Below are 25,968 nucleotides of genomic sequence, written 5' to 3'. Positions count from 1 at the left end.
GTGAAGTGCAGACATGATTCAGGTGTGGGGTAGATATCACTGGAAAATCAGGAACTGGTTAGTGTATGACTATGATTCACTATGTCTACTGGTGGTGCCCATTCATTCAATATCAGCAAGTAATAAGATACATGCCGTGTAATTATGGTTTGCCCGCCTCTTGTTCTCCTTCCCTACCTCCCATTACTAGTGCCTACTTATGCGCTGACCAGACTGGGAAGCAAATATAAAAATGACCTAAATCTGCACATCCCATTTCGTGTTCTCTTGTATTTCATCTTTCATGGCTGAAGGCATCCTGATCTGGAAAATGAAAAGTTCACTAGGTAAATCAAAGACCTTTCTGGACCTTAGATTCTGTGGTTCTGGGTTTTGTATCACTGACAACCAGGAGTGGTAAAATAATTGTAGAGAGAGAGTATGATGGTACTGGAGCTACAGGGTCATGTCCACCTCTTACACACCCTACCGGTATGATGAGTGACTAACCTCTAGGAGTACCGCCTACCTGAGCTAGAGGATACTCACAGTGGGACAGAAAACTGTTCTGGTAAAAGAGGTGTCTCAATGGTTAGATCTTATCCTCTAGGAGAAAATGAAGTAGCTAAGTCCAAAGATACCGTTTCCACAGATGGTATGTTATGTAATCCCTGCAACATAGCAGTCATATCAGTTATAGCAAAAGAGGGAAGTAAAGTTCAAAGGCGTTCAATAATTTGAATCAATTGCACATTTTTAAATGATGAAGTTGGAGTTTGTTTCCTTTTTGTCTAATTTCAGCACGGATCTGCTCACACTCTCATAAGGTTGAATACAGACAGAAAGGACATAAAAACATTTACAAAGGCAACAGACCGCTTCGTTGCAAAATACCTGTTTAGGAAAATACCTAATGAACTATGTGTACACAGTTCATAAGCTGCGTCGGCACCCCAAAACCCTCTTTATAAATTGTGCTTCTGAAACAGCCCATTCCACTCTTTCTCCTTTCTGAATAGATGAATGAATAATCTGTTCCTAACTCCATGTTTCAACTTCATTCCACATTACCCGCTGTTTCTATACCAAGTGACAAGTGCCACCTGCTGGCCAAACGATAAAGCATTTTCATTTTCATTGTGTCACTTGATGGCTCTGCTACTATGTGGTGTGTTATCTGGATAATTGTTATTCTGTCAGTAAACCTAGACAATAATTGTTGAAGCCATAGAGTAGAGTTACAAAATCAGTTTCTCTGCATTTGAGAAACCTTCCAGTCCTCAAGTGTGCCCCTTTATGAGCTTTAAGTCACAGGTTAGATTTGCATCTACATCCCGTTGTATCATAAGGACGATTGCATCATAATCATGCACGTGGAATATAGCTTTCGGTACATCTCATTCAGGGTTTTTTGGTACCACCTTAAATCCACTTAATGCCTTCAGTTATTAGAACACAGATCATAACTTGATTCCCTGAGTCAAGCCTACTCTGCATTTACCCCTTTGTACATAAATAATGTTAATGAGTCTGTATTTATATCATACGTGTTTTTGTGGTGTGTGCTGTATCACTTGCGCATCCTGTCTTTCTCCCTGAGTATTTTCTGACTAATATTAATTTCTTATCCTACACTCTAGGCTCTCTCTAATCTGACTCTCTTTGCCTTCCTGGCAGTACAGTTGACCCTTGACCGACATGGATTTGAACTGCACGGGTCCACTTGTGCAGATTTTTTTTTTTTTTTTGATAAATACAGTAGAGCACAGTAAGTGTATTTTCTCTTCCTTATTTAATTAATAACATTTTCTTTTCTTTAGTATACTTATTGTAAGAGTACAGTATTTAATACATCTAACCTACAAAGCATGTGTTAATTTGACTGTTATCAGCAAGGCTTCCAGTCAACAATATGCTATTAGTGGTTAAGTTTTAGGGGAGTCAAAAGTTAGTGGAAGATTCTCAGCTCTGTAGGGGTTGGCGGCCCAACCCCTGTGTTGTTCAGAGGTCATCTGTAGTTTCTTCCCCTCTATGGGAATTGCCCTGAGCTAGCCTTTGTCCTTAGGTGTATTCTCCATCTCCATGCTGCTCTGAGTGCCTATGATCCTTCCATTTGGTCTGGAGTGGCCTTTGTCTCTTTTTTAGCTCTTCAAGATCTAAAAATATCATTCTCTGTATGAAGTCTTTTCTTATTCTCTCCCTATAAAAATGTCTTCTTTCCAGTTCTCTTTGTCCTTAATGGGTCTTTCTTAGAACATGTTTTACTTTCTACTTGGTACAATAGTTATTTGTGTATCTGTTCTGTCTCCTATATTAGACTATAAACTTTTAGAAAGAAGGGACCATTTTTATTCATCCTTGCGTTCCCCAAAATACCTAGGCCTGGACCTTTCACGTAATAAGTATTTACCAAACAATGAATGAAAGATTAAAGGAATAATCTGATTTATGCATAACTCGTCACAAATAGGTACAAAAATAATTAGTTTTCATTTGGTTGAGTTGGTCCACTCTACAAAAGTTAGACTTAACACTTTCTGTGTACATTTTGGAGACCAAAATGTTCTTACACTTGGTCAAAATAAGGTGTGGCATTTGGATGGGAATACAGAGACTGTATTTGGATTTAATTTGTCATGTTCATGGTCTTTGCATCAAGTGAAGAGCCTGTGTAAAATGTCATGCCTGTTAAAAAGGAATTCCAGCAACAGCATTCTGTTCTTTTGTGGTGCTCACATGGACACAAAAAAATGAAATAGTATAATCTGACAGTTCCCACATTGGTTGTTTTAGCAGTAAATGTGGAGCAAGAAAGGCTTCCTGAACTTTTAGCTGTGTTTTTCCAAATTGAAATGGCATATCTGAACACAACTTTGTAATGAAGAGTATGAATGCATTTTCCCATTTAGAATTTAATCTTTTAAATGTGTCATTATTGTGTAGGATGCTGAGATTTCAAATCTCTATAACCATGGAGACAGATGCCTTAGAAAATATATTCATCAAGAGTACTTTTCAGTCTTCTTACATAAACTGCCATGATCTAAAATTTATGATACCTAAAGACCCTTGTCTAACAAGAAGCTATTATATTCACTGTAGTTGAAATATTTTACTTTATTACTCTTGCTACAAAGATCTCATTTCTCTGTGGTGATGTGTTGTTTTTCCGAAAGGGATAATGCATAATATATTCACACTTGTGGGCCCTGTGTTCACAGCATAGCAAACGAGACGTTAAGCGAATTGTTTATGTTGAACTAGTTTAGAAGTTCCTTGAGGGTAGATATCACATGTTCTTTCTCTTGTATACCTCCCACCACCACACCTGGCTCAGTATTGGGTAAAATAGATGTCCAACAAAAGATGTTCACCTTCTTAACTTGAATTGCTTGTCCAAATTATATTTCATTTCATTTCATTTCATTTCATTTCATTTCATTTCATTTCATTTCATTTCATTTCATTTCATCTTTATTTTATTTTATTTTTTTGTATTGTATTTTATTTTATTTTATAGAGAAAGAACACAAGCAGAGGAGAGGGGCAGAGGGAGAGAGAGAATCTTAAGCTTCACTGAGCATTGAGCCTGACACGGTGCTTGATCCCATGACCCTGGGATCATGACCTGAGCCGAAATCAAGAGTCTGACACTCAACTGACTGAGTCACCCGGACACCCTGTCCAAATTATTTTCTAACTCGTCTTTTCCTGAGGAGCTGATGTCACACTACATGACAGAACAACCCTGTGGTTTACTAAGCAATCTGGGACAGCACCAGTAGTTAGATGCACATCAGAACAGCCAGAGCAGAACCCCTTCGGGGAGCAGTGTCATCTGAGGAGCCCAGGACAGTCCCTCTTCCTGACTTCATAAATCACCCTATTATGCCCTGAAGATTGGGACCGAGAAATACCATTTATTGTCGGCTCCTGGGTTTCACAAACATGACCCAGTGCAGCTGCTGAGGACCAATAGGAATGTGAGTCCAAAGGGAACTTCTTGCTCTGAGAAGGACAGAAGTAGCTTTGACTACTGACGAGGGCAGGCAGTCTTGCCACATTACATCCCACACTCTGCATGTCAGTCATTCCTGTTCACATCTACAGAGATGGAGAGAGTGGACGTTCAGGTGTGTCGTGTGAAATGATTTTCACTGGAGGGAATATTAATTTGGATTTTAGTGCAAGTATACCTATTAGATCTCTGCCCTATAAAACTTTCTCGGGCACCTGAACTGCATGTACAACCAGTTCTCAATTAGTGTGCATGCTCTTCAGGGATAATCAGAGGCTGCCTGGCACCCTGGAAGCACTGCGGGGGCTGTTTCCTCACTGCTCAGAGTAAGGTACAGATATTTGGCTTCCTTCCAAAGCAGGCTACTCACTGGTCCCTTCTAAAGGAACCCGGTATCTCTGAGTCTGTACCCCTGAGCACCAACACTCCTGAATCCACTCCTGAATCTTTCCCTCTCAGCTTGAATCCCATTTCTCATCTTGTTAGTCCAAATCTCCCCTCTTACTCGGGACCCAGCTTCACATTTTCAGTTCAGTGTAAGGAACTGTATTCCACAATTGTTCTGATTTTGAAGTCTGACCCCACATCTTATGCCTCTTGATTTATCGTCGTTAAGCCTTTTCTACCTGATCGTATTCTTGGTTTGAGTCTGGTTCCTTCCTCTGGCCTAACTCCTGTAGGCTTGAGTGAAGTTCAGATGTAATCTCTATTTTCTACCTTGTCCTTAACCAGCAAGTGCTTTAACCCTGCCCTTCTTCAGTCAGTCTTGCTTGCCCAGACCCAGTCTTCTTTTTTCTTTTTTAATTTTTTTAACGTTTATTTATTTATTTTTTGAGACAGAGAGAGACAGGGCATGAACGGGGGAGGGTCAGAGAAAGAGGGGGACACAGAATCCGAAACAGGCTCCAGGCTCTGAGTGGTCAGCACAGAGCCCGACGCGGGGCTCGAACTCACAGACCTGCGAGATCATGACTTGAGCCGAAGTCAGACGCTTAACCGCCTGAGCCACCCAGGTGCCCCAGACCCAGCCTTCTTACACAGGGTGGTGTCTTGACACACCTGGGGGCTCTAATCCAGATCCAGAGAATTAATTGTTATTTGCTATGACCTTTCCTTTCTGATGGTCTAGAATCATCCTTCCTTTACTCAGAGAATCCTCAAGGAGGTCTTCTAGCCAAGACCATTGGTAATTATTCCTGGCATTTGAAAATAACTATTACTTAAAATGTTTCTGAACACAGGCAGATCTAGTTTTTTTGGACCTTGAGGTTTGTATAGTTTTGTGCCCCCCCCCCCGCCCCCCCGTCAAATAAATCACAAAATTTATAAATATGAAGTTGGGGGCAGAGCCTTGGAAAGGGTCTGTGTTGAAGAGGGGTCCTGAAGCCAAAGCCTCATTTGCTTCATGGTTTATCTGCCACTTGTTTCTGCATATACTGTGTCATTTGATTGCCACAGGGTTTTTGTAGTAAAAGATCATTGCATATTTTTTGGGTTTCCAATTCTCTTCTCCTCTTCAATTTCTTCCCCAAGATTTCCGTAATCATATATATTTTGGTGAATTCTAAAACTACTCTGAATGATTAACTGCACACGTTAAATAGATGAGGAGTTTAAAGGAGAAGGATGAATGGAAGGATTGAATGACAATAGTGCTTATAATGTGCCACTGTTAGAGGTGCTGTAAGTGTACTGACTCACTTAAACCCTATGACACGCCTATGCTTTTATAATTCCTCATTCATAGAAGAGAAAACTGAGGTGCAGAGAAGGAACTTGCCAAGTGGAGTTAGGAAGCCAGAGAATCTGACACAGTCAAGCTCCAGACCCCTTACTGTTAATCAGGCATGTGCCTTTCTTGGCTTAAGTCACATAAACAAGACAGGAATAGGAGATTGATTCTTATTTCAAAGCTGTTTGAACCACTCTGATATCTTGCTTTCAGTTTGGATTGATAGCTCTTCAGCATGGGAGAAATTGAGAAATTAATAGCTAACAGCAATCATAATTTTTCTTTTTGAGGAACTCTGTCTCTATTAGGCAGATTTGGAGGGCAGTGATCTCTCTAGAAGACAGTATAGAGGGAAGATGTTTAGGGGCTCTTTATTTTATTTTATTTATTTTAATTTTTTTTAATGTTTTATTTATTTTTGAGATAGAGACAGAGCATGAACAGCGGAGGGTCAGAGAGAGAGGGAGACACAGAACCTGAAGCAGGCTCCAGGCTCTGAGCTGTCAGCACAGAGCCCGACGCGGGGCTCGAACTCACAGACTGTGAGATCATGACCTGAGCCGAAGTCAGACGCTTAACCGAGTGAGCCACCCAGGCGCCCCTTTAGGGGCTCTTTAAAGACGGTGGAGGCAGCTGAATGTGGTAGGCAGCACTGGCCTGGTGTCAGGATCTTTAACTGCAGGTCCCAGCTCTTTTTTATAAGCAGCAGACCTCAGGTCTGCCTGAAGTCTCTAGTCCTTGATCTTAGTATCCCCTAGCTCAATAAAAAGAAGGGGATTAAGCTGGATGTTCACAAAGACCCATCCGATTTTAGAGCGTGTGAATATTGCCATCTTTGTTTGCAAGCTGTTAAGTTTTAGATATCTATATTTATTAATTTTATTCTGAATGCAAACATGAGGTTTCTGGAGCAAAGAAAATTATTATTTAATTATAGCAAATAATTGTGCTGATTCCCATTTGCCCTAATTTGTATCCCTGAGGCAATGGATGAGATGAGTCAGATGACATGTTGTCCTACATATACCAGAATTTGTACTACTGGTAAAGAACTCTGAAAGGGGGGTTGGGGGAGGGTGAATCTGGAAGTTTATATAGGAGAGAAACAGCCATCTGTCTATTCCCCTCCATATGCATGTAACCCTTTGCTCTTTGGGAGGGATCCTGAATTCTTACTCTTCCCTTTGAAATATAAATAAGTCTTTCTAGGGCAAGATAAGACTAGCTTCTCCAGCCTTTACAACCCAGGCAATGTCCACACCGTCTCAAATTCCATTCCTCCCTCAAAATGCAAACACATACCTCCAAGGAGGTAAATCTCTTTGGAGATGCTCTCTCACTAATAATTAGTACAAATTAATTTCCTAGGTTTGTTCTTCTATCCCAGGTCTCAAGTTTTAGTAAAATTCTATCAGAAAGCCCTGATGGTATGGATACATAAAAGTATTTTCTCTGTAGCATCACAAAGCACAGATAACCATTATAAGGGAGATTCCTCAGCCTTCCAGGTCTGTGAGTCTGTGATGACTGGGCCATCTGAATGACAATGTCACATGTTTGAAAAATATGGATTCCCTGGGATCTGCCAGACTGACTGAACAAGATTCTTGCGGACTTAAGCCTTGGAATCTGCATTTCTACTTAGCTCCCCAGATGGTTCTTAGATACCACAGACATTCCCGGCTTGAGGATCCCTCAGCTTTTCTGCTTTTCTGACACTTCATCTTATGCAGCTTTTGCCAATTCAGTCTATGATTTTCAGGGCTTTCCAAACATGTAAAGAAATTTAAGAGTCTTTCTGGGAGAGTTTATAAGTGTCATATAAAAATAAATAACATATTAGCAAGATTCCTAGGCTGATCATGATTCTTTGAAGTCTGGAGATGATGGTGATGATTTAAAAAAATGCTGTTGTTAGTAAACAGCTACTCCTTAAGTAAATGAGACAGAATTTATTTATTTATTTATTTTTTTTTTTAATTTTTTTTTTTCACCGTTTATTTATTTTTTTTTGGTACAGAGAGAGACAGAGCATGAACGGGGGAGGGGCAGAGAGAGAGGGACACAGAATCGGAAACAGGCTCCAGGCTCTGAGCCATCAGCCCAGAGCCCGATGCGGGGCTCGAACTCACGGACCGCGAGATCGTGACCTGGCTGAAGTCGGACGCTTAACCGACTGCGCCACCCAGGCGCCCCAATGAGACAGAATTTAAAGCAGATTACCAGCTATATAGATTTCCGTTCTATGAAATATGCAATTAAAGATGTAAAAATGGGTTTTTAAAATAAAAAAGCATATAAATGATTTTAAAAACTATATTTAAAGAATTATAGGTCAATTCCATAAGTAATCTTCATCCATCTATTAGTAGAAATGCATCTATCAGTAGAAATACCTGTCGCTAATTAAGGAGGGAAAACTTTTGGAGGAACTAGTAACATTTTTCATTAAGGTCAATTTCATTTAACACACTTAACATGTGCCAATTTATTTTAGTTCGCTAATTATATGTTATCCCTGTCTCCACAGAAGATATTTTGATAGATAAAACTGAAATACCCTACTTTTTGTCTTAATGCTTTAGAAAACTTTTTTCTAATCTTATTTTTTAGTGTTTTGTTTTGGTCTTTTGCCTTTAATTCTGCTGAATTATTAAATTAAGTGTGCAAGTATTACCTCTGTATTTATTATGATCCGGGCACTGCACTAAATCCACATTTTTAAAAATATTTTCTTTGTTTTTCAGTGTAGTTTTAGGTTTACTATAAAGTTGAGAGGAAGATACAGAGATTTCCCATACACCCCATGCCCCCACACGTTATTCATAGCCTTCCCCATTATTCATATCCCCCACCAGAGTGGTACATTTGTTATAATTGGTGAACCTACTTTGACATGTCATAATTACCCAAAGTCCATAGATCCTTAAGGTTCACTATTGGTGTACAATCTATGGGTTTGAACAAATGGATGATGACATATACCTGTCATTATAGTATCATGCAGAATATACTTATTGCCCTAAAAATACTTACTCTGTGCTTTGTTTATCTCTTTCCACTCAACCCCTGGCAACCCGTGATCTCTTTACTGTCTCCATAGTTTTGTGTTTTCCAGGATGTTATGTAGGAGGAGTCATAAATCGTATGTAGACTTTTTAGATTGGCTTCTTTCACGTCGTAATATGCACTTAAGTTTCCTTATATCTTTTCATGGCTTTATAGCTCATTTCTTCCTATTACTGCATGATATTTCATTGCTGGATACACCAGTTTATCCGTTAACCTACCAAAGTAGATCCTAGTTACTTCCAAGGTTGGGAAATTTTAAATAAAGCCGCTATAAACATCCATGTGGAAGTTTTGTTTGGATGTAGATTTTCAACTCTTTTGGGCAGACACCAAGAAGCGCTATTGCTGGATCGTCTATTTAGCTTTCTAAGAAACTGCCAAGCTGTCTTCCAGAGTGGCTGTGCCATTTTGTTTTCCTACCAACAGTGAACGATGGCTCCTGTTGCTCCACATCTTCACCAGTATTTGGTGTTCAATGTTTTAGATTTTGGCCACTCTAACAGATGTGCAGCGGTGTCATTTTGATTTACATTTCCCTGATGACCTGTGATGTGGAGCATATTTTAATATACTTAGTTTCCATCTGTGTGTCTTTGGTGAACTCTCAAGATTTTTGGCTTATGTTTAAATTGGATTGTTTTCTTATTGACTGAATTTTAAGAGATTTGCTTTTTGCATATATTTTGGATAACCATTGTTTATGAGATGTTTCTTGTGTAAATATTTTCTCCAAGTCTGTGGCGTATCTTCTCATTGTCTTGATCCATTGGTTTTTATTTAAAGGCCACTGCTCAGATAAATGAGGTAAGTTTCAGAGAGGAAGCCAGGTAGGTTGAGGGGTCAGAAAGGAAAGAAGTGGGAGCCATGAGTAATAAGCTACTCTTAAAAGAAACTTTGTATTGAAGGGGCAGAGAAAGGGTTGTAGCTAGAGGGTTAGGGGGGTAGGGTTGAGGTAAATTTGTAGTTAGGAGAAGTTTGACAATGTTTCTGGACTAAGAAGGGAGCCAGTGAGACTCATAGCACACGTGAGGCCTGACTGATACAGAAAGATTTCAGCAAAGACAGGAAGGATTACTTGGACGCAGTTAGAGAGTTTAAGTTAGGGTAAGAGGAGAGACATTTTTTCCCTCTGAGATTGTGGGAGAAAATGTCGGGGGGTTCATACACACCTAATACCTAGTTTTGTTTTTTTCTAAAGAAGAGTCAGGGTCATCTGCTGATGGTGAAAGAGGCAAGCTTTGTGTACAGAGCATGATGAAGATTTGAAACAACCTTTGTCAAGGGGCACAGAAGCTAACCAAGGATGAATAAAACAATAAGTCCAGAGAGGATGAGAACCAGGCCTTTTTTTTATGGTGTGTTTTCAGCAGTAATGCAAACTTTACAGCCTGAAATTGCTGAGCACACGGGGAAAATGATCAATGATCTGATTGATTTAAGGCTGGGGTTTATTGTGTTGGGTGTGGCCAAGCATAGCTGAAGTGATGAACTGTTTTTCTCAGGCAGAATGGGGAATGGAAAGGAAGCCAAGAGGGGGTGTGGCAGATTGAGAGAAAAGAGAAGAACTGAAGGAATAAAAGTTTCAGTAGCTATGAAGAACATTAGTAATCCTGAGAGAAATAGGAGAACTGTAAATTATAAGGAAGCAAAAGGATTTCAGAGCTGGATAGTGTTTAAGGGACAGAAAGATCGGTGTAAGTTCACTTAATTTGAGCAGTTCCTGGAATTCCACGGTGAAGTATGTGATGAAATTGAGGAGAAAGATAAAACAGGACTCGTAAGAGAATTGGACCCAACATATTAAGGATATGGTGTACCTTTACTGTAGACACAGTGAAATGACTCATTGACTGTAGTGAAACTTTCTGGGTATAGAGCCATGCAGGGAAAGGAAGATCTTCAGTGTGGCTGTCTTTGAATGCCTCTTCCCCTAACTACTACTGTGTTCTTCCAATTATGAGTGAATTTTGCCTTCATCTGGAGGCATTACTACTGGCATCTGGAGGTCATTTCAGTGTCTGGTATTGGCTTCTGTATCGCCTTAAAATATTTTATTTGACTAGCATTATTGATGTGTTTCTGTTCAAAGTGTAGTTGAGACATTTTAATTTTGCTGTGTTTTTCTGTAATGTCTAAAGTTCTGTGGAAACACAACTCTGAAATTAATATAGAAGAGGAAAGTTTATGGAATTTGTAAACGTTTTTGTTTACTCACAATTTTAGTTTAGTGATGTGATTAGTAGAGGTTGAAAGTCATTACAATAAAATTATATAGCAAAAAAGTGATGATCTTTAAGCCAGTACCCAAAATGATACAAACCTAAATAATTGAACTGTATCATACATATAGTGTCACTAGGCTAGGCTCGATCCATTTTGCGGTATCAGGAACAAAACTCATCCTAGGGTGATGCAAGCATTGGAAGAGAGTGTATACGGGCATTTAATGCAAAGCATCTCAAAGAGGCGATAGTATCCAACAAGAGTGAGAAGTAGTCGTATTATGCATGTAGAATAAGCTTGTGGCAGTGTTTCAACTGTGTGGAATAGATGAGCTATGGGCTCCGGGGGCATCTCTTTATCTTTTCAATTATCAACATTTTATTGAGTACCTGTAAAGTGCTAAACATTGTTAGGTATTGCACATAAAACATGTGTTTGGAAGTTTCCAATCTATCGAGAGAGACATGCATGTTAGCATACAATTAAGTGTGATCCATACCATGATAAAGGGAGGTAGAAGTGTTATAATCGGAGACTTCTGCTATAAATGTGGCTATACAGACTTAGCATTTTCCGATTCTACTTCTGGAAGCCTTCTAAGAGCAACAAGGAAAACAGAAAACAAAAATGTGAACTCAAATTTCAGTCATACTAGAAGACATATATACTAAAGTATTGCTCGGGGCTGCTCGAAGCTGCCAAGATACTACAGGAAATCCACAGGAGGCAGGGGAAAGAAGTGGAAGAAACAGCCTAGCAGTAGCACATCTAAAGAATTAATACAAATACTCTTAGTGAAAAAGGGTACTTCTGGAGATGGAAAAGCTCTAGCCATCATCTACTTTAGCCAGGAGGCAACAAGAACCCTACTGGACTTACTCTGATTCATAGAAGTAGATGTGAAATGCACATGAAAGTACTCAAAAGCTGTATTTGCAGAAGCCGTGTGTATGTGTATGTGTGGAGATGAGAAGAAAAGAAGTTTGGCTTGGGCTGGAGGGCAAACTTGCCTAGAATCTTGTCCTCCCTTTCTATAGAAAACTCGGGGAAAGACCTAGTCCTGGAAATCCTAACTCTTATATGTTTAAGAAATGAGCTAGTATAGCAGCTAAACAAGATGTCATACAAAAAGAAAAAAAAAGATTCCAGTAAAATATGAACAAGACAAAATATAAATATATAACATAAAAATAAGAATCCATAAGAAAAAAAGGAAAACCCAGTAAAATATAAATGATATGACAAAAAAGAAGCAACTACATCCACTTCTGATAAAAACTCACATCAAATCAGGAGCAGAAGAAAACTGTCTCAATGTGATAAAGGGAAATCTACAAAAAAGACCTGACAGGTAGAATTGTGCTTAGTAGTGAAAAACTAAATTGTTTTCTCCTATGATCAGGAATTAAGCAAGGAGGTTTGCTCTCACCACAGTTCAGCATTAGATAGGAAGTTCTAGGCAGTGCAAGAAAGTAAGAAAAAGGTGCAACAATGTGGTTGGAACTAGAGTATATTATGCTAAGCAAAATAAGTCAGTCAGAGAAAAACAGATGTCATATAATTTCACTCATGTGTGGAATTTGAGAAACTTAACAGATGAACACAGGGGAAGAGAAGGAAAAATAAGACAGAAACAGAGAGGGAGGCAAACCATAAGAGGCTCCTAAATACAGAGAACAAGCTGAGGGTTGATGGGGGTGGTGATTGGGAGAGAGGGGTAAATGGTAACAGGTGGGCATCAAGGAGGGCACTTATTGGGATGAGCACTGGGTGTCATATGTAAGAGATGAATCACTGGGTTCTACTCCTGAAGGTAAGACTATACTGTATGTTAACTAACTTGAGATAATAATTAAAAAACCTAAGAAAAAAGAAAGTACGAAAAAGAAACAAAAGGCATTCAGATTGCAGATGAAGAGGCAAACTGTTTTTTTTAGGCAAACAACTTTTTAGTTGTGACAGTTTATGTACGAAGTCAGATGGTATCTATAAAAAAAGTTACTAAAACTAGTGAAGGGAGCTTAGCAAGGTTGCAGGGCACAAAATTAGTATATAAAAATCAACTATTTCTACATACTAGCAGCAAGAAATTGAAAATTAAAATAAAAATACTATGTACAGTAACATTAAAATATATGAACTACTATAGGAAGGAGAGTCAATAAAAAATTTAAAAAATATGTGAAATACTTAGGGAGAGATTTAACAAAAAAATATGCAAGGCCTGTACACTGGAAACTACAAAACATTGCTGAAAAAATTACATGAGACAAATAAATGGAGAGATAACCTATGTTCATGGGTTTGCAGATCCAATATTGTTAAGATGTCAGTTCTCCCCAACTGGTCTATAGACTTAACCCAACCTCAGTCAAAATTTATGCAAGATTTATTTTTGGTAGAAATTGCAAATGTTCCCAAATCATGTGGAATGACAACAGTAATCAAAATAGCATTGAAATAGAACAGTTGGTGGACTGACATTACCTAATTTCAAGACTTATAAACCTGCAATAATCATGACAGTGTGGTATTGATGTAAAAGGAGACAAATAGAGCAGTAGAATGAGAATCCAGAAATAGAGTCACACATATATGTTCAGTTGTTTTTCAATAAAGGGACTAATACGTTTCAGTGGGAGAAAGAGCAACCTTTCAACAAATGATACCAAAACACTTAGATAGCCCTATGTCCCCCAAATAATGGACCTTGACTCTTACCTCAGTACTAAAATTATCTTGAAATGGGCCATAAGCTTAAATGTAAAAGCTTACATTTAAAACCACCCAAAAGACAAATTATGGTCTGTCCAATCAGTGGAATACTACTCATCAGTAGAAAGGAATGAACCACTCATCCACACAACAACACATAGTAATTTCAAAATAGTTCTTCCCAGTGAAAGAACCAGAAAAAATGCATAATTTATGATTCCACTTAATCATTCTAGGAAATGAAGGTAATCTATATTGAGAGAAAGCAGATCAGTGGTTGCCCATGGATTGGATGGGGGTAGGAAGGGGTGTAGAGAGGGCCAAAAGGAGCACAAGGAAACTTTTGGGCATGATAAGTATGTTCATTTTCTTGATGATTATGATGACTTTATACATATGTCAAATCTTATCACATTGTACACTTGAGTTATGTGCAATGAATTATATGTCAAATTATATCTCAATATAGCTGGAAATGTAAAAAAAGTTAACACAGATCAGAAGGAAATTTTACACACACATTTAGAAACAAGTTTTTACTTAGTAAAAAAAAAATTTTTTTGAAGTTATTTTTATGAAGGAAGACCTCAAAGAAGAAATATAAGTATTTAGGAAGAGATGTTAAAATACGAAGAAACAGTACAATTAAAAAATGATTTGGTAGAACTCAAGGAAGAAATAGGAAAAATAAATCATACAATTGGAAAGAATTACAAAGGCAGATTATCACTCTAATAAACACAGTGGGAATATAAAATTTTTAATGTTTATTTTTGAGAGAGAGAGAGAGAGAGTGTGCACAAGTGGGGGAAGAGCAGAGAGAGAGAGAGAGACAGAATCCAAATCAGGCTCTGGGCTCTGAGCTGACAGCACAGAGCTTGACGCAGGGCCTGAACCCATGAACCGTGAGATCATGACCTGACCCGAAGTTGGATGCTTAACCGACTGAGCCACCCAGGTGCCCCAACACAGTGGAAATATAGAGTGGGGGTCAGCACGCTATTACCCATTAACCAGATCTAGCCCACTACCTATTCATGTATGGCCCTTAGACTGAAAATAATTTTTATGTTATTGGATGACTGAAAAAAGAAGAACATGCAACAGAGACCGTAGTGGTCTACAAAGTCTAAAATATTTACTATCTAGCCCTTTACAGAAAAAGTTTGCTATCCCCTGGTATAGAGGATAAATGTGAAAAAGCAAATGAAATGAATAGAAATTAGGAAGGGCTTACTTATAGTTACAAAGAAAATGATAATAGAAGTAGAAAAAGGAGATTCAGTATTAGCATAATTGGAATACCCAGGGAAAAAGTAAGGGAAGGACACACTTATAAACATATAAGTCAGGAAAACTTTTAATTCAAACAAAACCAAAAACCTTGAAGCTACATATCTGAAACAGTACACTGCATGGTAGGGTAAACTATCCCAGAATAGTCAACAATAAGACATATCCTAGAAAAGTTACTCAACTGTACAGTAAAAGATAATATGTTTTGATGAATAGGCATAAAGATCAAATCACTTATAGAGACAAAAAAGTTCAGACTGGCTTCAAATTTTCTACAAAAATAAAAAGCTCAAGTGATAGGAAGTAAAAACTGTAAGATTCTCAAGGAAAGGAGGTGTAAACCAAGAATTTTATATTCAGCACACCATTCTTCAAATAAAAAGCCTACAAACAAAAAGTTTTGAAAAAAAGAATCCCTTTTTGAGAAAAACAAGTAAAGATCAAATTTCAACCAGCCAAGAGACATCTGAAAATTCTATACCAAAAAACCTGAATATAATCATTTACTGTATTTAATTATAGGCTATAGGCTATAAATATAGTTAAACTGTAGTCTCAAACATATGTGACATTAGGTATCAAACTGAATGTAAATGCCCTGGCAATGTAGAAATTCAACTAACAAAACAAAAGAAGCCAAAGATGAAAGGTGAATGGTGATTTGTTCACCATAGAAGATTTGTCTGTCATAGAAGACCAAGAAGTATCACTGAAATTTAAGCATACTTTTCCGTACTGATGTAAATACTGAGAAAGAGAATGTCAGTAAATATCAGACAGCAGAAGAAAAGAGAGGAGACGAAATAAACAAATTTTATCTTCGTCCAGAGTAGGAAACTTGTAGATACTGTCTCAAGATGGAAAGAACTAAGAGTAAGAGTTTTATAAAATTATCATTGTTCAGACATCAGACAACACAAAGAAATAAAAGGCATCCAAATCGACCAGGAGGAGGTCAAACTCTCCCTCTTCTCAGATGACATGATACTCTATATGGAGAACCCAAAAGATTCCACCAAAAAAACCTGCCAGAACTGATTCATGAATTTGGCAAAGTTGCAGGATATAAAATCAATGCACAGAAATCATTTGCATTCCTATACACCAACAATGAAGCAACAGAGAAATCAAGAAATCGGTCCCATTTACAATTGCATAAAAACCCCTAAAATACCTAGGAATAAATCTAACCAAAGAGGTGAAAAATGTATACACTGAAAACTTAGAAAGCTTATGAAAGAAATTGAAGAAGACAAAAAAAAAAAAAAAAAAAAGGAAAAAAAATTCCATGCTCCTGGATAGGAAAAACAAATATTGTTAAAATGTCTATACTACCCAAAGCAATCTACATAGTCAATGCAATCCCTATCAAAATAAAACCAGCATTCTTCACAGAGCTAGAACAAACAATCCTAAAATTTGTATAGAACCAGAAAAGACCCCAAATAGCCAAAGCAATCTTGAAAAAGAAAACCAAAGCAGGAGGCGTCACAATCCCGGACTTCAAGCTGTATTACAAAGTTGTAATCATCAAGATAGTATGGTACTGGCACAAAAACAGACAGATCAATGGAACCGAATAGAGAACCCAGAAATGGACCCACAAATGTGTGGCCAACTAATTTTTGACAAAGCAGAAAAGAATATCCAGTGGAATAAAGACAGTCTCTTCAGCAAGTGGTGCTGGGAAAACTGGACAGTGACATGCAGATAAATGAACCTGGACCATTTTCTTATGCCATACACAAAAATAAACTCAAAATGGATGAAAGACCTAAATGTAAGAGAGGAAGCCATCAAAATCCTCAAGGAGAAAGTAGGCAAAAACCTCTTTGATCTTGGCTACAGCAACTTCTTACTCAACACATCTCTGTAGGCAAAGGAAACAAAAGCAAAAATGAACTATTGGGACCTCCTCAAAATAAAAATCTTCTTCACAGCAAAGGAAACAATCAGCAAAATTAAAAGGCAACCAATGGAATGGGAGAAGATATGCAAACGACATAACAGAAAAAGGGTTAGTATCCAAAATCTATAAAGAACTTATCAAAGTCAACATCCAAAAAACAAATAATCTATTGAAGGAATGGGCAAAAGACATGAATAGACACTTCTCCAAAGAAGACATCCAGATGGCCAACCAACCCATGAAAAAATGGTCAACATCACTCATCATCAGGGAAATACAAATCAAAGCCACAATGAGATACCACCTCACATCTATCAGAATAACTAACATTAACAACTCAGGCAACAATAGATGTTGGAGAGGCTGAGGAGAAAGAGGATCTCTTTTGCACTGCTGGTGGGAATGCAAACTGGGGGTGCAGCCACTCTGGAAAACAGTATGGAGGTTCCTCAAAAAATTAAAAATAAAACTACCCTACAACCCAGCAATTACACTACCAGGTGTTTATCCAAGGGATACAGGTATGCTGTTTCAAAGGGACACATGCACCCCATGTTTATAGGAGCACTATGTACAGTAGCCAAAGTATGGAAAGAGCCAAAATGTCCATCAATGGATGAATGGATAAGGAAGATGTGGGGTGTGTGTGTGTGTGTGTGTGTGTGTATATATACACACACACACACAATGGATATATGTATACACACACACACACACACACACACACTGGAGTATTACTCAGCAATCAGAAAGAATGAAATCTTGCCATTTGCAACTACATGGATGGAACTAGAGGGTATTATACTACCTCTAGTGAAATCAGCCAGAGAAAGACAAATATCATATGACGTCACTCATATGAGGACTTTAAGAGACAAAACAGATGAACACAAGGGAAGGGAAGCAAAAAGAATAAAAAAACAGGGAGGGAGACAAAACATAAGATACTCTTAAATATGGAGAACAAACAAAGGGTTACTGGAGGGGTTGTGGGAGGGGGAATGGGCTAAATGGGGAAGGGGCATTAAAGAATCTACTCCTGAAATCTACTGTTGCACTATATGCTAACTAACTTGGATGTAAATTGAAAAATAAAATAAAATAAAAATTAAAAAAAATTATCATTTTTGGTAGCCACTAGGCAAAAAACAAAAACAAAAACAAACAAACAAAAACCCCACAACCTGCATTATATCAGGTAAAACAAAGAAAATGGACTGTATCATTAAAAACTTAAGACAAATTATAAAAACAAAATAAAATAATATGACGACTAATACCAACCACATATATGGTATCAACAAATATGAATGGCCTAAACCTTATGTTAATAAAGGGCAAGGAACTTTAGGTTACATCACAAAGCAAAGTTCAATCCTGTGCTATACACAAGACATGCATCTAAAATGACAATTCAGAAAAATTGAAAATGGTATTTCAAACAAATGTACAAGTATAGTGGCCCAGCTTAATATCAGTTTGGAAATCAAGGGGGAAAAACATTAAATGTCCAAGGAAGGGCATTTAATTAAACTAAAGTCTTCAATATGCAATAAAGATGTATCAATTACAAATCTCTCATATCAGCTAATGTAGTGTTTAGTTCCATAAAGCAAAAACCTACAAATGGTACATGGAAAAAGAGTCAATCGTGCTAGTAATAGGAAACTTTAATTTTCTCTCAGCCTAGAAATACAAAACAATCCAACATCTATAATAGTAAGGTATATATAATTGATATATACTCTGTACTCTCAAAATAGAGACTGTACTTTTTATCAGTGCTCTTGAAATAGTCACAAGGATGACTGTATGCTGAGCCACCAAAAAGCCTTGTGGAGACAATGTAACAGTGTTTATCAAAGTTACAAATGCATGTACCTTTTGATCCAGAAATTGGACTTTTAGAAACTGATTACATATACATACACAAATATGAATTAACTATTTACAAAATTACCTATTTTACACATCATTACAACATACTTTGTAGAGTACAATATTAAGAAGACTTAAATGTTTATTAACAGGTCTGGTTAAATAATTTTTTATGCAATTTATTGGGATACAATACATCTGTAATAGGAAATGAAGAAGCTTTTTAAGTACTAATGGAGAAAGATCTCTAGGATGTATCCTTAAGTGAAAAAGCAAGATGCAGACTGTATGTATAATATACTACCATTTTTGCATACCTCAAATCTGTGGGGAAAACTTATATATGCTTCCGTATGAGGTATAAACAGATGTCTGGAAAGATAAACAGAAAAGTAACAGCAGTGGAATGTGAACTGGACAAATGAAGAATGGAGTAATCAGGAGATTTTTAAAAAATACGTACTTTTAAAAATGTATATTGCTTCATGTGAATATATTTTCTACATAAACATCTAAAAAGAAATAATGCCATGGGGGTGTAGAAAATAAAGCAATTAATTCTCCCTGGGTGGATGAGGGGGAAGTGAACTAGAAGCAAGAAAAACAGGATTATAGAAAATTGTTCAATCAAGAGATGATAAAAAGCTTTAAACAATATGGTGACTTGAGGCTAGTGTAAAATTAAAAAAAAAAAAAGATTTAAGGGAAGAAATCCATAGGACTTTATCACTGATTAGGTGGAGAGGGTTGAGGGTGGTGATTAACCAAAGATAACCTAGCTTGGGTAACTGGGTGTTTGGTGATGTCACTGGTGAAAAGAGGGAATGTATTAGGAAGTACTGGTTGAAAGTGGGTGCAGATATAAAAGGAAATAATGAATTCAGCTTTGGAAGAGTTGTCTTGAAGGGTACCAGCAGTTTATAGAATGTTCCAAGAGGCAGCCGGATCTCAAGACAGAGGAAAAGGCACCATTTCAAACTCTAAACCATCCACATCAGAAAATTTTTCAGCAGAGAGCAGAGCCAACCCTCAATCATCCAGGACTCCCAATTTCAGGGGAAATTGGAAGAGGAAAGTAAATTTTATGTCCTAGAGAATCTGGCCACTGAGCTGGTTATCACATTGGTGTTTGTGGCTCAGTAAACATTAATGGCTGTACTACACAAAGGAAGTCCAGACAGACCCCCTAACCAGGGTCTATTCTGAAGGGGAGTGAACCTGAGCATGGGGTACAGGGCCTGTATTACTCTTTATCTTTTCTCTGTGTATTTAGTCAACATCTCATCCTTTTAACGTGCCCATCATGACATCAAAATACTAGCTTAAAAGGTACTTATTTTTCAGGGAGAGCAGATGGCTTCCTCTCTCTCTAGCTGTGCCTGTGAGTACAATGCAGCATCCAGTTATTAGGGACACAGTTAAGGCCGGTCTACCCTCAGAAGTCCCTTCAGGCTCAGGCCTCGAGCTCTGAACTAAACAGAGCTATTGCTGAGGGTCAGGATTTAGTCCAGATGCTGGGACCTGCAAACAGGGAATAAAGAGTCTCCAGAGAAAGGGTACAGGGGCTGTGGAGACATGTTTGATACAGTGGTACCCTGAAATTGCTCATGAGACATCTGATCTGTAATGCTTTGACAAGTCATTGCCTTCTCTTATGTTGTCCAGTCATCCCTAATCAGAACATTGCTGCAGTAGATCTACTCTGAAAGGGACCCCTTAGTAATTATCAGTGAGGGTATGCAATCTTTTTGTTTTAATTTTTATTTTTTAATGTTTATTTATTTTTGAGAGAGAGAGAGAGAGAGAGAGAAAGAGAGAGAGAGAGACAGAGCATGAGTGGGAGAGGGGCAGAGAGACAGGGAGACATAGAATCTGAAGCAGGATCCAGGCTCTGAGCTGTCAGCACAGAGCCTGATGCGGGACTCGAACTTACAAACTGTGAGATCATGACCTGAGCCAAAGTCACTTAACCGACTGAGCCACCCAGTCACCCTGAGGGTACACAATCTTGAAATGTCTTTAAGAAATGAAGAATATTTAATTATTATAATATTCATATTGAAAGTTACTTTTACTTACATTCATCTAATGATTTTTTTCATAAAAGCCTCAGTTTATACCAACAAGAAGAATCATGGAGTTCACTACTACCTGCCGAACTTCAGCATCTAAGGTGAGTAATTAAAGTAGGATTTAGCCATTTGTGTCATGTTTCCCATTTGAAGGGTAAGACTTCATCAAGGGCTAAATGTCATCATGGTTCGGTTAGTGAAGCACTAATACATATTTTTAATTGCCATTTTTTTTATTAGAGTGATACATGTTTATTAGGAAGAACTTAGAAGATAAAGTATAAATAAGAAAATTTAAATACCCATTGTCCTACTGTCTGGAGATGATGACCATTTTAAATGTTTTAATATATTTCCCATATTTTCTATGGTTTTATATATACATATATACATATATACATATACATGTATATGTATATGTATATATACATATATATATATACATGTATATATGTATATATGTAATCATATACATAGATTGCTTTAATTTATGGCTATATATCAGCCTAAAAATATGTTATTTCTATGGTTTTATATATACATATATACATATACATGTACATGTATATGTATATATACATATATATATATATACATGTATATATGTATATATGTAATCATATACATAGATTGCTTTAATTTATGGCTATATATCAGCCTAAAAATATGTTATTAATTCCTACATTGTTCCTTGTGTTTCCTAAATGTCATATTACATTATATCCTTCAAATGTCTGTTATTATCTAAAATTTAGAGTTTAGAGGGAATATTTTTTAAACTTTAGGGCTTTCCGGTTATACCAATTACACACAAGCACGCACATGCATGCACACATGCAAAACTCTACACTTTTATTTATTCATTTTTTATTTTTTATTTTTTATTTATTTTTTTTAAGTAGGTTCCATGACCTTGAGATCAAAGAGTCAGATGCTTTATCAACTGAGCCAGCCAGGTGCCCCAGAAGTACATTATTTTAGACCAGGTTTAGGGCTGACATTTTAATTTTAATTTTAATTTTAATTTTAATTTAATGTATTTTAATTTTAATTTTATTTTATTTTTTGAATTTTCCAATCTTTTATTTTTTTTAATATAATTTATTGTCAAGTTAGCTAACATACAGTGTATACAGTGTGCTCTTGGCTTTGGGGGTAGATTCCCATGGTTCATTGCTTATATACAACACCCAGTGCTCATCCCAACAAGTGCCCTCCTCAATGCCCATCACCCATTTTCCCCTCCTCCCTACCCGCCCCCCTGCCCCATCAACCCTCAGTTCTCTGTGTTTAAGAGTCTCTTATGGCTTGCCTCCCTCTCTGTTTGAAACTATTTTTTTCCCTTCCCTTCCCCCATGGTCTTCTGTTAAGTTTCTCAAATTCCACATATGAGTGAAAACATATGATATCTGCCTTTCTCTGACTGACTTATTTCACTTAGCATAATACCCTCCAGTTCCATCCACATTGCTACAAATGGCAGGATTTCATTATTTCTCACTGCCAAGTAGTATTCCATTATATATATAAACCATATCTTCTTTATTCATCAGTGGATAGACATTTGGGCTCTTTCCATAATTTGGCTATTGTTGAAAGTGCTGCTATAAACATTGTGGTACACGTGCCCTTATGTAGTTATCCATATTTCTTAACAGGCAGGTAAGATGAATACAGGATTGATAGACCCCATCCAGCCTTTAAGATAAATAGATTACTGATGTATACGCACCAGGGAACCAAAGGCAAGTAAGTCGCTGTGGGGAGGAAGTCAGGAAGCATACCACATTCTCAGTTTGTACTTTTCTGCCATCTTTAGAATCAAAAGATTTCTGGACTCAGCCCAGCTCTGCTGAATCAAATTCTGAATGAGCTAAAACAGTGCTAAAGTCTGTTTTCTACATTTCTGCTTTTTAAAGTGTTTATTAGTAATAAGTATCACCTCATTTCATAAGGTTTTGAGGGAGATGACAATTAATTATAAATAAGAGGGCTACCAAATAATGAAAACATGTTCTTTGTTATTCAAGGAAAATACAAAAACTGAGAAAGTCAGGCCTTGGGGCCAGGACTTGAAGCAGGAGTCTCTTGCATCCTTTGAGCTTTCTGTCAGCCACAGAGGCCAGAAAAAAAACACAGAAGAGACAGACTCTGAGGTGGAGTACATTGCAGAAGCTAACATTATGAAGAAGTCTATGCAGAAGAAAGCAAAACCTCAACAGCAGAGACATCCAGCAGCCCTGCCAGAAAACGTCAGACTAGCCAAGAGATCCCAGGTGTTTGTTTTTCTTTTCTTAGTCACAAAATGTATAGTAATTCACTTATTCTAGAAATAGCATTGGGTAAAAGTTTTGCTTCATTTCACATTTTTAAAGCTCTCTAATTATAGCATATACATTATCATCTGACTTTCCAGGTCAGGGTCCCAATTTCTATTTTTTCTTCTCTATTCTCTTTTGGAGGAAAAGTCAGGTGGCAAATATCAGCACATCAGCACAGTGTCTGGAGAGTTCAACCAACTGAAGGACCCCAGAAACTGCCTGGATGGGAAAAGGATTTAAAATCTGTGTTTAAGAGAGACTATGCATATAGGATAAGCCTGTAACCTTGAGGATTTTGCATTCAATGCCTTTATAGCAAAAATGCTTAGCTTTATTTCATAATCGGTAGTTACCCCTCTAGTTGAGATTCTGAAAAATAGGATGTAATGTCGATAATACAATTAAGTGTTGAGGCCGATTTTAACAAATGAACCACCACGTAATTCCCAAGTGAGTTTGCTTCTTTTAAAAGACTCACTATACTTTTATTCTTAGAATGTTACTCTAGCTTAATTCCATTTTGAGAACTTGCTCTTAGATTCGGCTTATAATAATAAGAATACCTCCAACTGAGTGGGCATTTACCTGTGCCAGATTCAGTGCTAAGCGGTTACAGGCAATATCTCACTACCGGTTAAAATCTTTTGTTAGCCGAAATTCATTGCCTAGGTTATCTGCCTTCTTCATCAAATTTGATTTCTAATGCCTTTTTAGTCTTCCCTAAAATTAAATTTACCCTTAAAGAGTAGAGATGGGCCACCAGAGAAAATATTCAAATAAATTGCCATAGACACTGGAAGCAATAAACTGATTTGATCAGCAAATATCCACCGAACTTCACCCTGTGTAAAGATACTGTGTTAAGCATTGTAGGAGACAAGATATTTTCAGCATGGTTCTTCCAAAAGGAATTATTCGGAATAATCGTTGTGCTGCAAAAATATCTCACACATTCTTTTGTAAAGTCTTTGGCAAATGGTGTATAGACTCTTAGAAAATCTTTAGTGACAGAAACTTACTACCTCCCAAGGTAGCCTTTCTCATTCCATTTTTGGGTAGCTCATTCTCTTAAAATATTTGAAGTCTAGATTAAGAATTGAAGAAGATAGATGAGGAGACTGTGGAATTCTCTATAAACATTTGAAAAATGAATTTAACTGAATTTTAAAGTGCAGTTGAAACAACTTTCAATCAGTTGAGGGTTATTTCCAATAAACTTCTAACATCCTGTCCAGTAAATACACTGAGCATTACCACTACCAGAGGAAGTGCAGGGAGTGTAATTAATTTTAACATTAGCCTAAGTAAATGGAATTAGGAAGGCAGATATGCTGCATGTAAATCTTGTAATGTTTCCCAAAAGCTTGATAACAATGGCTCTCGCATTAGCTAATGTTTTAGCTTAAATGTACCACAGTTCAGCTTTATTAACAGAGGTAATTAATTAATTGTTCTTCCTAGAGAATTGTTTTTATCACAGTCTTGTATTTCTCAGAAGTTTCCCCTTCCTTTATGCTAAACAACTTTGTCCCCCATTTCCTGAAAGCAAGGGTCCCAATAAAAATAATACTCTTGTTTCCTACATCTGCATCTTTTAATTCCTTTTAATTTTCTCTCAGTGTCCTTTGTTAATTCACTGAGCAAACATATACTAAGCATTTATGCTGGGCCAGGTGCTTAGGACTCAGAGACTGACACAGTTCTTGCTCTCGAGAACCTGAGAGTCTACCTTTAGCCATGCCAATCAAAGGAGACCTTTCCCTGTATCATAAATGTTTCATATCAGCTGTTTTCCCACCTTTTTAAGTATGAGGGTATCTTTTCAAGAAATTACCGCAGACATCTCACATAATACTAGACATGCCTAGGATCTGTTGGTTAAGAACTATATAAAGGGGCACCTGGGTGGTTCAGTTGATTGAGTGTGTAACTTTGGCTCAGGTCATGATCTTGTAGTTCGTGAGTCTGAGCCCTGCATAGGGCTCGTGGCTGTCAGTGAGGAGCCTGCTTCACATCCTCTGTCCCCCTTTCTCTATGCCCTTCCCCTGCTCTCTCACTTGCCCTCCCTATGTCTCTCTCACTCTCAAATAAAATAAAATAAAATAAAATAAAATAAAATAAAATAAGAACTACATAAGAGAAAGCCATCATAGATATTTTGAAATGAATGATATCTTATGTCCCCCCAGCAACATCTACATAAATTTTAAGAACAATGTGTCTATCCATATGAGACATTATTTATTCAGTGTATGGGCAATAATTCAGGGAGATTGTTTGCAAACTACTACAAGCCCTCTGATTCACTGTTGATCCCCATAGTCTACAGCACTCATTTCATGCTTAATCTGCCTGATGATAGTTTTACTTTATTGTATATTGTCATTTAACTTTTGTAAGTACTTACTTAAATCATATACTTCTTGAGGGCAAATATCAGATATTGAATGTCCTATTTATCCTACAGAAGTTTGCTTCTGTGCAGAAGTTAACAGAAGCTGAATAAAGGTGATTTAATGTGTACCAGTGATTGCTGCTAACTCTCATGTATTTTTTGTTGATATCCTGCCATAGGTCTCTTCTAGGGAGATGAGTAGGAAGCAGAGCGAAAATCTTGTGCCAGAATGTAAGGCTTTGACCGAAGTTGAAACCAGCGACAGCGATCCAGATATAATCCTGGTGAGATAAATTTTACGGACTAAGTGACACCTTGATATTTATTCCCATTCATGAAGGTTAGAGGAATCCAAGAA

The 25,968-nt window shown here is 37.3% G+C and overlaps 1 protein-coding gene across 1 annotated transcript in view; it reads left to right on the top strand.

Annotated features, from left to right (window-relative positions):
- Positions 1-25,968, top strand: part of MORC1 (MORC family CW-type zinc finger 1) — a 149,709-nt gene that overhangs the window by 83,162 nt on the left and 40,579 nt on the right. Inside the window, exons 13-15 of the mRNA XM_043594091.1 lie at positions 20,930-20,995; positions 22,925-23,170; positions 25,790-25,894. Coding sequence (XP_043450026.1) covers positions 20,930-20,995; positions 22,925-23,170; positions 25,790-25,894 — 417 coding nt within the window. The remainder of the gene's footprint in view (positions 1-20,929; positions 20,996-22,924; positions 23,171-25,789; positions 25,895-25,968) is intronic.

Source organism: Prionailurus bengalensis, chromosome C2 (genome assembly GCF_016509475.1).
Source record: "Prionailurus bengalensis isolate Pbe53 chromosome C2, Fcat_Pben_1.1_paternal_pri, whole genome shotgun sequence".
NCBI lineage: Eukaryota > Metazoa > Chordata > Mammalia > Carnivora > Felidae > Prionailurus > Prionailurus bengalensis.
The sequence above is the reverse complement of the archived record's forward strand: the minus strand, read 5'-3'. Positions and strand labels throughout refer to the sequence as shown.